The following is an 18,990-nucleotide window of genomic DNA, read 5'->3' on the forward strand; positions in this document are numbered from 1 at the left end:
GAATCAGGGTGGTTCTCTAAGGCTTTCTAAACTTAATCAATTCCTTAAATCTAACTAAAACTTAATTAAAACCCTAAATCTCTCTGCCTTTCCTCCGTTCTCCATCTCCGGTGAAGTTACAAAGATAAACAAGTAGACAATGGCAAACACAGGTAGAATACAAGTAATATAGATAGCAAATACAACAAATAGCATATTATAATCACTTAGGCAATCCCAATTAATGCATAATCAAACAAAGCAAACTTATGCATATGATGAATGTCTATCCTACTGGCCGTGAGCTTATGTGTCGGTTACTTTGCCAGAACCCGACACATTTGATAGCTAACTCAGACATTTGTCTCTAGGTTACGCATCCTCAAGAGGAACTTTAATGAAGGAGAGTGCCTTTCCACCTTTTCTTGGAAGTTTCACGAAGGAGAGTATCTTTCCACATCGAAGGAGTGTGTCTTTCTACCTTACAACCAGAGAAAAACTTGTGGGGGAAACGATATAAAGGAGAGTGCCTTTCCACCTTCTCCACATTCCAATCACGACAAGAGAGAAAATCCTCCGTCCTCAACTTGCTATCCGAATACATTTTCAAGTTAACGCGCAAGCGGGTTCGCACCCAAACATTGCCATCTCGACCATTCTGGCCATACCCAGTCATTGCCAGTCTCAACATTCACCCTTCAATTCAGTCACACCTTCGCACTTTTCATTCTTAATTCGTCATTTTTCAAACTTACTTCATCCCCAAGTTATAATCCCCGTCCAAGCTTCATCTTATTACTAGGCTTACTACCATGATCTAAGGTTAAAAGAATGAAAATAGAGGTTTAGAGGTTGAAATTTAAAATTTAAAACACAAAAATTTATTTTTGCTAAAACAGGGTCCACACGTGCGTAATCTCACATACGCGAGCTTTTAGAAATTAGGTTCCGCGTATGCGAGATTACAAAACAGTGAGCATAGCTCGCGTCGTGCGTGCAGATCACGTACGCGACACTTCCTTTTCTTCAAAAGCTGTTAAGTCATTAAAAATCAGTTTTATACACCTAACTTCCGACATTTATAATTTCCTCTACAAAAATCTGATTTCCACAAAATTTATACCATTTTAAATCACTTGAAAGTATCTTTAGTTTGAAATAGATTTCATTTAAATTCAGAATCTGAGGCTCAAGTTATAGTCTGCCAAAGTTCGTTAAAAATCTATTTTTCCCAAAAATATTCAAAACCTCTATTTTCCAATATTTCATTTTCAAACCAAGGTTTCTCAACCCAAAACAACACCAGGATCCATCCAAAGCATTTTCATACCCTTCTCACCCCTCTCTCAACATATCAATATCCACTTCTATCAAGTTTAATCCAATAATTCATAATCATACATTTATTCATCATACACCAATATATCATTATCATTTCTTATAATCATTATCAAACCTCATCAACAACCAATAATTTACCACATTCTCATCATAAGCTCAAGATACACAACAAGAATTACTAAATCACAACAAGTTCACACAATCTAACTTATCCTACGGTCACCTAGCCTAAGTTTTTACGTTACATTATACGTTATCTACGAGAAACCAAAATCATACAAAGTTCAACATAATTACACATTGAATTTCGAAATTTGGAAGAAAAAATTGAGGAAGAAAACGTGACTTTATTATCTAATTATATTCTGGACTTTGTAGAGCTCGTCACAGCAAACGCGTGATCACAAACAGTGTGACGATCGGAACTCCGGATCAAAAGTTATAAGAGTTTAAAGATCAAGTGAGAGTTAGGTTTGGTGTTCTTGTTTCTTCCTCCCCAAAACTGTTTCCAGCATGTTTCAGGTGTGAATGGAAGAGAAATGAGCTAAAGCTCATGGGTATAGGTGGCTTGGGTTGGGCCTTGGGCCCAATACGGACTCGATTTGTTCGGTTCGGTCCATTTGGCCCAATCTTAAGTCATATTCTTTAAAATAAGTGTTAAAATTATTATTTTAATTTTCTCTATCACATTAAACTATAAAATTCTATTTTCTAATTTTCTAGAATAAATATTAATTTAGGAGTTAATTAGTTATTAATTAATCGAGTTTTACAGTAGTAGCTACTGAGAGAAAGGAACTCATACTTTTGAAATTAATCCTTCTCAAATAAATTAGTTGTAAGCTTTTCAAAGATATTGTTTTGTTCTTTTATTGTTATACCAATTCTTTTTTTTTTAGTTTTTCATCATTATTATTATGATGATGATAATCTTGACAATTACCTTTTAATGATTATTACAAATAGTCAATGTTGGTTCAGCTAACAGTTTAATTTATTTCATATATGATTGTTTATGATTAATCATATACACGTTTTTATTTGTGATTTTGATTTGTGTTGCTCAATTATTGTTGGATACTAAAAAAAGTATTTGTGATACACATATAGTAAATATTTGCTCAATTCTTGGTTCTGATTTTTTTTTTCTTTTCCTTTTTTCAAGAAGTTACTGCAGAATCTAAGTCATCACTATTATTTTTTTATTTTGCTATTTTCAGCTTTTTTTATTATTTTTCGATTCAGATTTTATTCTTATAAGTTTTTTATTCATTAGCTAAAATAGTTGAGATTGGTTAACACCCGAATTTACAAAGACATTTGAACTATGGATGTAAATGAGTTTGAGGAAGAACTGTTTGCAACAGCCAGCAAGTGATGCTAAGATATGATGATTGAATATATCTTCAATAATTAAGGGGTAATTGCATTGACTATATAGTAAGTTCCCAAATATTCAATACATAAATTACTTTCGACTATTCTTTATATCTGTTTTGTTTGCCTCCATCTCTGTTGTCTATGGAAAAAGTTTCATGTAAATTTAATCTTCTTCTTTTGTTTTCTGTTTTGATTGTTTATGAATTAAAATCATAACATTGATTTAATATTGGTTATTTTAGTAGGGTTTAAGCTATGATCAAGAAGCTTTACCTTCAGTTAGCAAGAAGAAACCACTAATTTCTTCCTTCAAATTGTTGAAGAACAATGGAACCTCCAATTTTGCTTCTACACCACAAATCAACAATAACTTATGTTTCTTCAAAGCGAGATAATAGTAACATTGCTGCTACCCCAACTAGCAGCAACAACAAGCAGGCTTAATTATTAAAAGTGAAATCAAATTATAATCTATATAATCTTTTTCTATGTAGCTTATAGAATTATGATCTTTATTATTTTTTCTAATCTTACTCCAATATTTAACCATTGTGTATTTTTTTAGCTATAGTATTATTTTACTCATGGCTCTCAGTTGTTCATCATTTGTCACTAATAAAGTCTAATTTTCCTAATTAATTACCATATAGAGGATTCGCAAATTTGTCTTACCAGATTATATGTATATGTTTTGATATTTGAATAAAAGTTATTAACTAAATATATTGATTTCTCATTGTGTATATGTATTCATTTATGAATTGTTAATGTCATCATTACATGGGTCATGCACTTTTTTTCCTTCCATATGCATGAGGCAACATGGTAATGAAAATAATGTGTGTATCTTAAAAAGGCACAATGAGCCAGTGTGTTATGTAACACTTATCAATATAGACTTTTTTAGTATAAATTCTAATTTTTTCCCTATCAAGTATAAAAATAGTACATTTAGTAAATGATGAAAGGCACATTGATGAATTTATGTTTTACAGCATCCATACAGCATCCATACCTGTAAAATTTTTTGGTGACACATGACATATTATTCAGATAGTTTTGCTAAGATTTTGATCGAGTTATTTTCATGAATGCAAATTTGGTTTAAGATAGAAGCATTCACATATTATTATGATGAAGCATTCTTTTACATATTATTATGATGAAGCATTTTTTATTTGATTCAGCTTTTGTTATGTGCATTATATGAGATGCAGGTAGTGCGATACAAGGTAGATTGTATACCATCAGTCACAAAGTCCGTGGAATCTGACTGAAGCAAGGGAAGGTTATTATTCATTTTAATCTTGCTATAAACAAAAATTTCCATTTCCATTATATTTACCGCTGGATTAATAGGTATTAATGTGTCTATTAATCCTCTTTTTATTTATTAAACTAGTGTATATTTCCATATCTTGTACGAGATAATACATAAAATTATATAAACAATTTTATTAAAAAATTTAATAAAATATATATAATAATTATTATTATAAATATTTTACAAAGTTATAATTAAAATCAAACTCTCAGGATTTTTAATATTAAAATATTAAAAATAATTAGTATCTGTCTTAATCAATTTGAGTTTGTTGAGTGATCATCTCACTCGTCCGCTTAAACAACTATTAGGAGTTAGAATCTCGCCTTGTGTATGTAGCAATCCATTGACTAGCGGTAAACCCTTAATAAATGGAGCATTAATATGTGGTTAAATTTGGCAAGAGTACCCGAATACCCGGTTGGAGAGGGTAATAACTTGACCCGAGTCGGGGCAGATTTTGTTGAGGACAGGACATGATCAGGTTTAGGGTGTATGATACGCGCTTCAAATGTTCGTGATATGAAGAGTTCAAGTGTTATTTAGAAGATATTAGATTACATTTTTAGAATGTTTTAATTTAATGTATTTTGATTTTGTTTATTTAATTACTAGAGTGGGCCTTATGTGTATGGGTTTTAGGGTTTTCTTTGTTTTAACCAACCTCGTTAGCTATTGTAGTCGTAGTATAAAATGATTTAGAGGTTTCAAAATTCCCTTTTTTGGTTTCGTGATAAAACCATGGCGTGGACAATTGAGGTTGAGGAGTCCCTCTCTTGTTGCATCGGAGAATTGAGTAGAAGGTTGAGAAGTCCCTTCGATTCAATTCCCAAACTACGGCGTTGACAAGTTAGGTTGAGGAGTCCCTTTCTTGTTGCATCAAGAAATTGGGTAGAAAGTAGAGTGATTCTCTTTATACTCAATTTCAATCTATCCTTTTTATTTTTATTTCAATTTCAATGTATCTTTTTTATTCAGTTTGAATCTTTATCTTTTTGTTTATCTTTTATTTCTTTATCATTTGGTATCAAAATTCAAGTATTAGATTAATTCTTATTAATCTATATATGTTCTTCTTTTATCATAAAAAAAAGAGAGTCTAGTGTCTGTCGCATATTTTTTTAAGTTCTTGTGTTCTTATTTTCTGTTTGTATGTATTTTATTATTGTTTAAAAAAATAAAAAAAAAGCATAAAGTGCAAAAAAAAAAAAAAAGAAAAAGAAAAAAATACAAAAAAAAAGAAAAAAATAAAAAGAAAAAAAGTATCTTCTTTGTAATTATTGTACTTTTCATATATTGTTTTTTTCACCTACAAGATTCGAGGACGAATCTTTTTTGAAGAGGAGGAGAATGATACGCGCTTCAAATGTTCGTGATATGAAGAGTTCAAGTGTTATTTAGAAGATATTAGTTTACATTTTTAGAATGTTTTAATTTAAAGTATTTGGATTTTGTTTATTTAATTACTAGATTGGGCCTTATGTGTATGGACTTTAGGGTTTTCTTTATTTTAACCTAATAAGAGGTTATAAATACCTCCTTAGCTATTGTAGTCGTAGTATAGAATGATTTAGAGGTTCAAAACCCCTTTTTTGGTTTTGTGATGAAACCATGGTGTGGACAATTGAGGTTGAGGAGTCCATCTCTTGTTGCATCGGGGAATTGAGTAGAAGGTTGAGGAGTCCCTTCGATTCAATTCCCAAACTATGGCATTGACAAGTTAGGTTAAGGAGTCCCTTTCTTGTTGCGTCAAGAAAAATAAGGTAGAAAGTAGAGTGATTCTCTTTGTACTCAATTTCAATCTATCCTTTTTGTTTCTATTTCAAGTATAATTTATCTTTTTTTATTCAATTTCAATTCTTGTCTTGTTTATCCTATTGTTTCTTTATCAGTGTATCCACCCTGGATGTATACATATAAACACTTTTTAGGAATTAGGATTTGCCTCACATCATAGATTCAATGATTCAAAGCTTCAATCCATATCCTATAGCCATGCAAGAGAAACCCAGTCATCCTCACTCAAAGTCTTCTTTTTCTCGGCTTCTTCACAAAAAAACCTCATAGCTCCCGTCATCGTTGTTGCTGAGCCCATCGCCGCCTACTCTTTCACAGCTCTCATCTTCCTTCACAGCTCTGTCGCCATCACTGCTTATCCTGTTATCGTCGTTGTTGAGCCCGTCGTCACCTTTCTCCTATCGAATCCCTTTTCTCTAGGTAAATTCCCCCCTCTCTCTCTCCCCCTCTCATTGTAAGTCTATTAAATTCTTCTCTTCTTCTTCCACAGACTCATCACTTAGTCATTGTCGCTATGAGTCCGAGCATTGCCGTTGCAGTTTCAGCTGAGTCTGTCATCGAATAAAAGAAATTTTTTATTCAAGTTGGACCAGTTGAAAATAAGCACGCATGAGATCATTTTTGCATGTAATTTCTAAATTTTCTCATCCAAATTTGATCTATGTGGTTGAGTATTTTAGTATTGCGATCATCGTGGTTTCGTTGCAACACTAATGTGATAAAAGTTGCGGTAATTTCATAACTAATATATGAGATAGATTAGATTATTAAAGTAATCAGAGAAATAACATTCAAATGTGCACATAAAATTTATAAGCTCAGAAAAATATATATGTATAGCCCAAGTGAAAGATTGTTAGAAAATTATTATTTTTTAATATATTTATGGACAATATATATTAATTATAATCGTAAATTAAGTAATTTCACATTAAATGACATATATAACGGTGATCTCATTTATTGTCATAAATGTTGAATTAAATAACTCATTATTACTTTTAATTTGGATAAATGAGATTAAAACCATAGATACTATTTTATTTGAGTTTTAGGGTTTAATGAGTGTCATACTCAAATATAAATAATGACTTCAGAATTTTGGTCTTTAACACATCAAACTCGTCTCTGTAGCTCTTTTCTCATAGTGGAGTTGTGATTCAGCCCTATCAGAAATACAGAAAGTTTTGGTTAACGAAGATAAAAGAACCACAAAAAGTCAAATTCTCTGATCTCAATCATGCTCTCAAATGAAGGGACGCTTCCGTTCTCTCAGTTATATTTTTTAATGATTTAACATGAATAATGTTGAGGTTGAGAAATCCTAAAATAATGTTCATATAAAATAGAATTTTTATTCAATCAAATGATGATAAATAATTTTATTGAATTAAATTATATTAATATGATCATTGGATGATAAAGAATGCAAGAAAAATAAATAAATAATATTTTAAGAGTATAAAAATATTAAATTATCATTTTAATTTACTTTTTTAATCAACGACAAAAAATATCTTGAATTAATTAAATTTTTACAAAAATTATATACCTAAAATTATTTCATTTTTTTTTAAATCTTTTGAACAGACAATGGTTCAATGAGAAGTTGACTATTAAGAATTGAATATAATATTTTTAAATTCATATTTTCAATAAAAAAATGTACTTAGTTCTATCCACCCTAAATAATTCTATATTCACTATTACTTATTTATCTAAATAATTCTAACATTGATAGAATATTATTTTTAGATGCAAAAAATTTAAAATGTATTTATTCTATTTCAAAAATCAATGTTCATATTTAACTTAGAATTTCAACAAATATGACAAAAAATATTAAATTTTTCAGTTAAAAAAGTAAAATATCTATAAATATATTTTTGTGCTTTAGCTTTAGATTTTTTTAAAAAAAATTGGCAAGTTAATGGAATCAAATCATATTTCTATAATATATATAAGAATGTATATTACACATAAATAAAAAATGTTAGGTGTAATAATAAGAATAAATACATAAATTAAAGTAAAATTTAGAAAAATAAGAATCAATAAAATATTAAAAAAAATAAATATAAATAGAAGAGAAACAAAATTATTAGATGGAAGAGAAATAATTTAATAAATTTTATGTATAAAAGAGGAATAAACGAAGATATAAAGTACCTTATTTAATTTAGCAAGATTTATGAGAATAAATACATAGAATAAGAGAATAAAAATAATAATAAAAAAAACTAAATATCTAGATTAATATCAAAATAAAAAATAATAAAATAATGATAATCTATCATAATCTTAGTTTTTAATATAATTAATTAATAACAATATAATTAGTCTATTATAATCTTAATCTAATCTTTTAATATAATTAATTCTAATTAAGTAATCAAATAAATTGAATATAAATATGTCTAATCTAATCGTATAAAGAAATGCTAAATTTTCTACAATTAGACATATTACATATAAATTGAGGGATAAAACGTCACTTTAAAATGAGATTATTATTATTATTAATGACATATAAATATTAAAATTGTATTAATACATTAATTAAAATACATTATTAAAATAAAAAAGTGACAAGAATTAAAATAACTAAAATTTATTAACTTTAATTAGTTAAATTAGCATAAAATAAGAAAGAGATGATTAATCAGATTAAATAAATTAAAAAATATTACTGAGCAAAGCAAATATCACAATAATTATATTACTAATTTAAAAAAGGGTTAAATATGGTTTTAGTCCCAAAAGTTTTACGCCAGAATCGAAACCGTTCCTCTTCTAATTTTCGATTTAGAATCGTCCTTAACGTTTTTTTTTCGTATTAAAATCGTCATTTTAATAAAGAATAAAAATGAATGGGATATAATAAAGAATACTTTTAGTAGTATAAATAATTAAATTAAATTATCATATACAATTTTTACTTTTTATCTTATTATAATTTAAGTTAACATTAATGGTAAAAAACTAACTTTAAATAGCCCCAATTTATATTTTACAACATAATTAAAGCATCATTCATATTTTTTTAATTTTGTGATTAATCAACATTTTTTAAATTTTTTGGTTATGCCTTCTGTATTTTATGATTGATAAATTTTCTCTACAAAACACAAGTTTGTGGTGAATTATTACAATCATAATTAATTAAAAAATCAAGAAAAAATTATAAAAAAATCAAATAAAAGATAAAAAATAGAGTAAAAATTTATTTTGAAACTAAAAATTTGTCAATTGTGCTAGAAATTCTAAAAATTTGTATCTTATTATATAATCAATTTTGTTATTCACTTCAACTTTCCTTTGTATCTAAAAAAGTATATAATATCATATTTATTTTAAAAAAGATGAAACTCTTCATATACACGATATAATGTATAATTTAAGAACAATAAGATAAAAATATCTATAATTTTATAATATTATTTGAAATTAACAAAAGTTTATGAAAATCCTCCTCAAGAATATCTAAAAATTTATAATAATATCTAGAATTATTATAAAAGTATGAAAAGTACGGTGATTTCATCATAAGAAAATCAACGTATCATTCTCAAGAAGGATACTATGCCTCTAATACCATTTTAGAAAGGAGAGAGGAAGCAATAAGAAAAATGTTTGTGAGTATTCAAGTTGTGTAGAATGATACAATATAGAAGTGTATTTATAGGTGATAAGAGAATCGAAATAATAAAGACGTAATATCCTATAATAAATATTCAAATATGTTAAATAATGCTAATTAATTTAATTGATCCTAATTATATTCTAACAATTATATTCAATTAATTGATATACATAATATTAAATTATGTGATACTTAAATATCTAATCAAATTAATTAATTGATATAATTAAACCATCGTAATGAATTGTATTTAATGAATTAAAAAAAATAAATTAGAAAACACTCTTAGAAGTATGTCACGGTAACTTTATCATTAAGTATAAAAACTCAATTTTTATATAATAAAATAGATAGATGTGTGTAATAGTAACAACAGTTAGATTAATGAAGATGATAATTATTTTACATTTTAATTGAAAGATCTTGGATCTAAGTTTTAGAAATAGTAAAAAATCCCGTCTAATTCCCATTATATATATATATATATATATATATATATATATATATATATATATATATATATATATATATATATATATATATATATATATGTGGAGGGTAAGAAAATATCTGCACACAAATTTTTTATTATTTAAAGCTGCATATTTTATTTGCTTATATTATGTGTATACCTTATGATGATCGTATTTGAAGATTGATCAAGAGAATTTATAATTTAAAATTTAGGTTTTGTTTGATTTTTGTTCCAGGATGATAGACACAAGAACAATATTGAAAGCTAGAAAATAAATCTCTCTCTTCTGTTTTTTGTTATAATGAATAGATTTTAAAAAGTGCGCAAGTCTCATGTTTAATTTAAACGACAAAAGAAATGACTAAAATAAATTCTTTCTGACTAAAAAAAAAAAAAAATTCTAAGTTTCTAACATCCTAATTGTTTGTCATCACAATCCTAATTTATAAAAAAATATTTGCTCAATTTAAAAAAAAAAAAAAAACCTTAGTCATCCATAGAGGTGCATATCTATTTACTAGATTCTATAAATTGCAAAATACATCATAATTTATTACTTTGTTAACGAAATAAACATTACCCAGTGTCACATAAGAGTAAATTATTACATGTCGAAAGTCTTGAACGAGAAGTAATGATCATCTATGCAGAATATTATACGACTTAATAGGAATGCACTTCACTCCTGTTATAAAAAAGACCAGAAGGACTACCATTTGGAAGTAATGCTAATCTCACAACATTAGCAGCACCTTCTTCCACCGTATAAAAGCCAGTATTTGCAGTGATATCAGTCTTAATATAACCAGGACAAAGACAATTGATGCAAAAAGTAGGAAACATTTTGGCAAGAATTCTTGTATAGGCATTCATAGCAGCTTTGGACAGAGTGTAGGCACCAAAAGCCGTAGGCCAGCCTTTGTCTTTTAATGACCCTTCTTTGAAATCTTTCATAAACTCCTTTAACACCACATCGACTCTCTCTTCAGTAAGGTTTTCGGCATCACTTAACACCCCTTTGCCCCATTTGTTTGATATACGCTGTGTTTAAAATAAATAAGTATTTTTATGGTCATTATTTGTAAAAAAAAAAAAATTAATTTAGTGAAATATTTTTTTACTACTATTAATTGTAAAAATGGTTGTTTACTGTTTTTTTATAGTCACTTGTCAATCAAAAAATAAAATTTCTCTAAGACATATTTCTTGCAGTTAAATAATTGTCAAAACCCATTTTTAATAACAATTCTATTCTTCACCAAAAAAAATTTCTCTTAATAAATTCTAATATACCTTACCTCTAATATTCCCAAGGAAGATGACACGTTCACAATTGTTGGTGAATCAGATAACTGGAGGAGGGGAAGAAGAGATTCAGTCGTTCTTTTAGAACCGTAATAATTTATTTGCAAACATTCTTCGCCTAATTCATATGTTTCAATCCTTGCTTTTTCTAGTTCTTCTTCAGATAAATCCTGAAGATTAAGAACAGGTCAATCATAATTAGTAAGCATTATATATTAGAAGATAAAATATTTATCCCTGCCTAGAGATGCTTACCTGGGGTCTCCCTATTACTGAAGGGATTAAATCGTTGTCTGTAATTACAAGTCCATTAATCCCTGCATTGTTAACCTACAAAATGCAACACTTGCAAGTCATCGTCAAAATGAGAACCTTGAGAAGTAATCCAATATAATTAGTATATTAATTAAGGGAATGACCTAAGTTTACCAATATACAGTTGAATATTCCTTTTTTTCCCCCAAGTTACACCACAATAAAGAGCTATCAAATTTATTTCCCCATTTTACCCAAAACAATAACATTATTCGTATGCCAAACACTCTTAATTAATATTGTATTTGGATTATGTTTTAATTTAGGTTTATTTATTCTGTTAGTCTTTTTTTGTTAAATTTACAATTAAGTTTTTCTGTTAGTCAAAAATATTAAAATTAATAAAATAATTTTTCAAAAAATATATGCTATATTCTTAATTTTAAAATTTTTAATTTGTAGAGAAATATTCAGTTAATTTTAATATTTTTTATAATAAAAAGAATCTGATTATAAAATTAAAAATAATGTATGAATCCAATTGACAAAAAAAATGTAGAGACCTAATTAAAAATTTGACAAAATTATAAAACTAACGTAATTCAACTTTTAATTAAAAAAAACGCGTGTTGGTTATTAAGAAAATACTGATGATATTTACTATAAGTGGTGAAAGGTAGGGTAGCGAAATTGTTACCAGAATATCAAGTTTGCCAAATTTGGATTTGATGAAATGTGCAAGAGAAGCAACACTTGCAGGATCAGCAACATCAAGCTGGTGAAAGAACACAAAATCAGAGAGATCTTTGAGGGTTTCCAAAGCATGAAGGCCTCTCTTCTCATCTCTTGAAGTCAACACAACCTTCACTCCATTTGAAGCCAATTGCCTTACTATTTCTATTCCAATTCCTTTATTTGCTCCAGTCACAACTGCATACCTGCTTATCAACTCAAATCACAATCTACCTTTCAGTATTTTTTTTTATTCTTAGAATTTTATAAAAAATAAAAACTGAAAAAAAAATAAAAATAAGTATTTATTTAATTTGTAAAAATATTTTATATTCTCATTTAATTTCTGTATTTTGTTTTTTAATATTTTTTTAAGATTGTGAAAATAAAAGTCCTAAAAGTAATATATTTAAAATAAAACAAATAAAAAAAATCTATAACTCTTATTTTCTACCTATAATTCTTATTCTATTTTCTCTTTTTATTTTTTTGATTATAGAAATATATTAGTATTTTTGTCCATAAACTATCACAGGTGTATTTTCACTAAATTAATTGTAATAGAATATAATGAAAAATATAAAATACTTAATTGCAATATAAAAAACAACACATAGTTGTAATAACAAAAAAAAGGGTGTTATTCTATGTTTGAGAAATTTTTTTAAATATAATATTTGTTGTTATTCAAGTTCATCAGTCAATATAGGTGTTTGTAGGTATAAATAAAATACTTATAACTAATTTTTTATTTTTGTAATTTTTTCTTGAGTTCTCACCAATAGCAATAATTTTTTTTTTTTTAAGTTTTTATCAGTCATAATCAGTTATCACTTTCTTTTTTTTCTTTTAAATTTTTCATATTCATTTCATCAACTTAGAATCATTAGACATAGTACTTTCTATATTTATCTTTGTCTTAATTTAATTTTTTTACAATAGTCTTTAATAGAATCTATTCTTTTTTTTCCTAATAATAATTGTACAATAAATTGCAATATCAAATACTAAAAGAAAATATAATAAAATGCAAAATAATTCATCAAACCTGTAATATGCAAAAAAATAATACCAAAAAAAACAAAATAGATTTATAATACAAAACAATTCATCAAACATGTAATATGCAAGAAAAAAAAATAATTCACTGCAATAAGAAGCTAAACCTAGCAAGTTTAAAGGGAAAAAAAAAAGCGAAAAGCATTGTAATCTAATTGTAATTAGGAGATACTACCTAGCAATTTTTTGTTGCAAAATAGTTAAAGGATAATGGATAATGGATAAAATAAGAAACATAAAGCAATCATATATACCTATACCTTTATATATATAAACTATGTTATTGAAAGTTTGAAGAAGGTGGTGTACTTCACCTTTGTGGAGCTTCTTCCATCTTCAGTTTGAAACTGAACAAGGCTTATATTATTAGCTTAACTTCTCTTTAGAATGAATGAAAAAATGATATTTTAATATTGAGCCATTTTTCAATGATAATTTCTCATAAAGCTAGCTGAGTTTATTTTTTTTAGTGTGTGTATATATAGACTTTGGAGATTAATCTCGTCCATCTTATAAAACTTTAAATAATATAAAATATATAGCAGATATTTATAAACAGACGGGCCACATTCTATGGCTCATTTTTTTCCAAATGGAAAAAAAGGCATGGTGTAACACCATGAAATAAACGTTTGGTAAAAGAAGAATGTTAGGAACCAAAAGGGTATTAGTAAAAATTCAGCTAAATATCTTTGGGTGAATTCAAAATCTCTACGAGTTAATATATATGGATGTTTCTTCTGCTAAGTATCAGAATATTTCTTTTTCATACTAAATGGATGTTCTTTTATATATTTTTCGAAATTTTTTGTATCATAAATGTGAATGTCTCTATTTCTTTAAGAATTTCATATTTTTTTTTAAATTTTATAGATATTTAATTATTTTTGCTAAAATATAATTGGATATTTCTTTTGTTAAGTATTAGGATGTTTTTTTTTTCATATTAAATGAATGTTTTTTTTTTATATTTCTGTAATTATTCAAGAACTCATTTTGGCTAAAATCAAGTGTGTAGTTTGCAGTCTCTATAATCATCAAAACAGCACCTAATATCCCAAAACGCAGAGAGCAAACGAAGTAACATAAATATCCACTAAACTATAGGAGAACGAAATGCGCATTCCCCATCGTCATCAAGAAGATCTGAAGAATATCACTCCAGGACGCATTCTTTTGCTATAACACATGCAATGTTTCTTCAACTTGCGTTTGACATCATACTAACATTTCTATGCTTCTCGGAATCTACACAAATCACAATCTCACCGAAGTGTGATTTCATGTGTGGAGAATTTGAGATCCCTTACCCGTTTGGAATGAATGAGCCCGCGTGCTATGCGAGTAAGTGGTTTGAAATAGAATGTTTGAACACATCCATGAACAACGTTCCCACTCTCATCCCTTACCTGAAAGCCACAGACTTGGAAGTGAGATCCATCGATGTGTTGCGCAGCACGGTTACGGTGGGGAGGCGGAGAGGGTCTGACGGTGAGAGAGAGGTCTGTGTGTGTGTAATTGTTGGAGGTAGGTAGGTTAATGTGAGAGAGAAGAGGAAGATTTTTATAGGTTTTAATTAGGTTTACCTAATCAATTTTAAATTTTTTAAAATTTGAATTTAAAAAATTTAAAATTAATTAATTATTAATATAAATTAATGTGGTTTTGTTTAGTTTTTGGCTGGTAACCTCTTAGTTCCATATACTTTTACTTGGTAAAAATATTCACTGCTATGGTGTCAGATATAAATTGTAACCTGCGTTTTGAGTTTGTAAAATTTTTTTTGTTTTTGAAATTCACTAAAAGCTAGCTGCGTTTTGAGTTTTTTTTTTATTTTGTTTATAGCCAAATGTAGATTGCATTTTTGGGAAGACTTTTTTAAATTTTTTTTCGAAGCCCACAAATATAGGTTGTGTTTTGAGGGAGTCAGAAAGCCTTTTTTGAAGGCAACAAAATGCAAGTTGTGTTTTAGGAGTGGCAGAAGGCTTTTCTTGAATGGCTCAAAATGCAGGTTGCGTTTTGCATTGATAACAATATTTTAATCGAGAGCCTTGCCTATAAATACGTTTCACAGCTTCATCCTTCCGCACCTCTCCTCTTACTCTTTCTTGTATATAGTTTAGAGTTGTGAGTTTTTTTGACAATTAGTTGTGCCAAAAAAGTCGGGTTAGGTGAGGTTGTGGTTATGGAAGGTATTGTAAATTTGCGAGTGTATTATAACGGTAAGATTATACGAAACACACACGAAGAAGTGACTTTTGTTTGTGAATGTCCGTTATCGTTTGCTATTTCATGCACCATGAGTTTTGTAGAGTTGCAAAATGGTCTTTGTGATAACATACAAAGTCACATTTCGAAAAGGGTGAGCAATATTTTATACAGAAATTATGTACCAATATTTGGTGGGTTGATACAGTTTCAAATAATGTCCATCACTGACACGCAAGTATGCAACATATGTTCTGTATTTATCAACAAACTCGTTTTCACATGTCGATGATAGAGCTGTACGTTGAGTTTGAATAGCGTACGGGGATGGATGCGGTTGGCGAGGATGTCAACGTTGATGAACTCGGGGATACAGATTGGGAAAAAGATAACAACGACAGTGAAGAGGAGTTTGAAGCTAACTATAAAGTCGATGACGAAAACAATGACAGAGACTTGGCAGGCAATCTGGCGGTACAAAATGAGGCGGATGCGATTGTAAGTCAGCACCCCTTGGCATTCCGTCTTTTATGCGGACTCTGGATCTCGAAACTATGCATGCCCCAGAATTTCCTGAGTATGCGAATATCGGTATGTTATCTTATGGTTATTAATTAAAGTTACCACTATCATTAATTTTATTTGCATTATACTAATAGTGGTTCATTCGTCGTAGGTGAAGGCAATGTTGCAGCAGAAGATGGAGAGTTTAGTGTCAGAATGGAATTTGGTTCCAGAGAGTTGGTGATATCTACAATCAAAAGTTACACTATCTCTAGAGGAGTTGATTACACTGTGTATGAGTTTGAGCCGCAGACATTCTATGCGAAATGCAAGGATTATGGTGCAGGGTGTGTTTGGCTTATCCGAGCTAGTTTGATTCGAAAGAAGGGTTGTTGGAAGATTAGGAGATATAATGGTAAACACACGTGCACCATGGGGACGATTTCACAAGATCATGCCAAGTTGGACTCAGACACAATTGCAGATGCCATTAAGCCGTTGATTGAAGCAGATCCGTCGATAAATGTGAAGTCTATTATTGCAGAAATTTAGTCCAGGTTCAACTACACTGTAAGTTACCGCAAGGCTTGGTTGGCAAAGCAAAAAGCTGTCGCAAAGATTTTTGGTGATTGGGAAGTTTCTTACCAGACTCTGCCAGTATGGTTGAAAGCAATGACTGTGAAGATGCTAAGGTCTCGTGTTTAAATAAAAACACTCCCCGTTTACCGTGAGAGTGAGGAGGTTCAAGGTGTAAGAGTTCTCCATCGCATTTTTTGGAGCTTCTATCCGTGTATTGTTGCATTCAGACACTGCAAGCCACTGGTGCAGGTTGATGGCACACACCTATACAAAAAAATATAAAGGTACACTTCTAGCTGCGGTAGCACAAGATGATAACCAAAGCATTGTGCCCATTGCATTTGCGATAGTCGAGGGTGAGACAGCAGACGCGTGGGAGTTTTTTCTAACCAATTTGCAGAGATATGTTGTTACCATTGATGGCATGGGTATTATTTCTGACTGCCATAACTCCATCGACGTTGTAATAGCTCACACTAACAGTGCATGGTCACCACCAAGAGCGTGACACATGTACTGCATCAGGCACATCGGGTCCAACTTCTTAAGGAGGTTCAAGGCTCCGTATTTGCATAAACTCATGGTTAACACAGGTATGTCATTTTGCTGTTATGGTCCTATTCATAGTAAGTTTGCGGTATCTGCTTATGATTAAATGATTTGTTCAACAGGCTATTCTGGGATGGAACATGAGTACAACAAAAACTACCAGAGGCTAAAAGAGCGGGGTGAGGCATATACTCAATGGTGCGATGACATCGGTGTTCAGAGATGAGTGTTGGCATTTGACGGGGGTCATCATTGGGGACATATGACGAAAAACTTGGTAGAATGCATAAACTCTGTCCTGAAGGGTGCACGCAACCTTCCTGTGACTGCCATTGTTAGGCCTACTTTCTATCAACTGAACGAATTTTTTACTCGGAAAAGCACCGAGGCTCATGAGCGTGTCTGCAACAGATTCACGTATTTAGAATTTGCCACGAAGAAAGTTGAAGAAAGCTTTTGACGTGCGGGAAACATTGTGGTCAATCGATTCGACCGGCGCAATGAGATGTTTGAGGTTCGCGAAATGCAAGATGGTTCCATTTACACTGTTAACCTTACGCAACGACACTGCGCATGTGGCCATTTCCAGGTCGAGCGACTCCCATGTCGCCACGTTCTTGCATGTTGCACTAACCAGCGTCTTAATTGGCAAGTATATGTGCATGACGTTTCCAAGATGTCTGAAATTTGCAAGGTGTATAGAGGCGAGTTTGTCCAATGGGTGACCCATCTACGTGGGATAGATATGAAGGAGCGAAGGTGACCGCCAACTGGACATTGAGGCACGTGACAAAAGGAAGACCGAAGTCAACCCGCTACTTGAATGAGATGGATTCGCGGGATATGCGTGGTCCTCGCCGATGTACTATATGTGGACGGGAGGGACATAGCCGCAGCCGATGTCCTCAGCGCGCAGGTCCAAGCTCCGCTGGAGGTCATTAGTGGTTAAACTAGTATGTAAGATTTTTATGTTATTGCGCAGTTTATTTATGTATGCGTTAAACACTAAATAATAATTAAATATTTAGATTTAAAGTGCAACAGGATAATCTCAAATAGAGTTATACGAGAACAAAACTAAATACAGAATAAGAATACGAGAACAAACAGAATCATCTAAATATACAATATGAGATACAATACTGAATACAAGATATATCAATGAAAAAAAAGCTAAACTCAACAAGTACAAGATCAACTACAACATATTACTTCCTCGGCGCCTTTTTTGAATACAAGGATGGGGTGTATTTGTCCGGTGGCGCAGTCTATATCCGTAAATTATACGAATGACCTTGAGACACACCGGCATCCAAACCACTGCCAACATCAGGACCACCGACATTTGGCATGCTCGTGTAACACCCAAATTAGCCTAAGCTCTACCTCGCGTCGTAAAGCAAAGGTTAATCAGAGATTACGACAATTCTAAGCTCATACATATAATATATATAGAAAGAATTATTATAATCGAGAAGCCTGATGAAGGTTATAACTCAAAACAGGATTTCAAAAGCGTAAAACGTACTAGCGAAGCTACTAACTTAAAGCACAAGAAACAGAGGTGATATAACAAAAGATAAGTATATAATATCATAAAAAACTAGCCACGGCTCGCGGAGTTTAAGCCGGCTAGCTATATACAGACTAAAAGAGAATTAGACAGTAAAAACAGCTTATACAAATTTTGTTCTCTCAAATGAAAGCCTCAAAGTGAGAGACATATACAAAATAACCCAAAATGACTCAAAAGAAGTATCCGCATCCTCCGCTTTTGTCACCAACCAGACAACTCACCGAGGTATGAGAACCGGAGGTTCTCAATGTGGTAACAGTGCCCAGTGATGTAGGATATAAGAC

At 30.1% G+C, this 18,990-nt stretch overlaps 1 protein-coding gene across 1 annotated transcript; it reads right to left on the minus strand.

The window, feature by feature from the left end:
* Positions 1-10,470: 10,470 nt before the first annotated feature.
* LOC112726768 ((+)-neomenthol dehydrogenase) lies at positions 10,471-13,773 on the minus strand. The gene is made up of 5 exons (XM_025776289.3): positions 13,605-13,773; positions 12,197-12,437; positions 11,500-11,574; positions 11,238-11,414; positions 10,471-10,980 (listed from the first exon to the last, which is right to left on the minus strand). The coding sequence occupies exons 1-5, from the start codon at positions 13,622-13,624 to the stop codon at positions 10,603-10,605; spliced, it is 891 nt and encodes a 296-aa protein (XP_025632074.1). The 5' UTR covers positions 13,625-13,773; the 3' UTR covers positions 10,471-10,602.
* Positions 13,774-18,990: the final 5,217 nt, after the last annotated feature.

Source organism: Arachis hypogaea, chromosome 12 (genome assembly GCF_003086295.3).
Source record: "Arachis hypogaea cultivar Tifrunner chromosome 12, arahy.Tifrunner.gnm2.J5K5, whole genome shotgun sequence".
Taxonomy (NCBI): domain Eukaryota; kingdom Viridiplantae; phylum Streptophyta; class Magnoliopsida; order Fabales; family Fabaceae; genus Arachis; species Arachis hypogaea.

Excerpts from the sequence above, each read along its gene's own strand:
- LOC112726768 (XM_025776289.3), bottom strand. The coding sequence starts at position 13,624 with ATGGAAGAAGCTCCACAAAG. Across the intron at positions 12,438-13,604 it reads ATGGAAGAAGCTCCACAAAG|GTATGCAGTTGTGACTGGAG; the intron begins GTGAAGTACACC and ends GTTGATAAGCAG. Across the intron at positions 11,415-11,499 it reads CAGTAATAGGGAGACCCCAG|GATTTATCTGAAGAAGAACT; the intron begins GTAAGCATCTCT and ends CTTAATCTTCAG.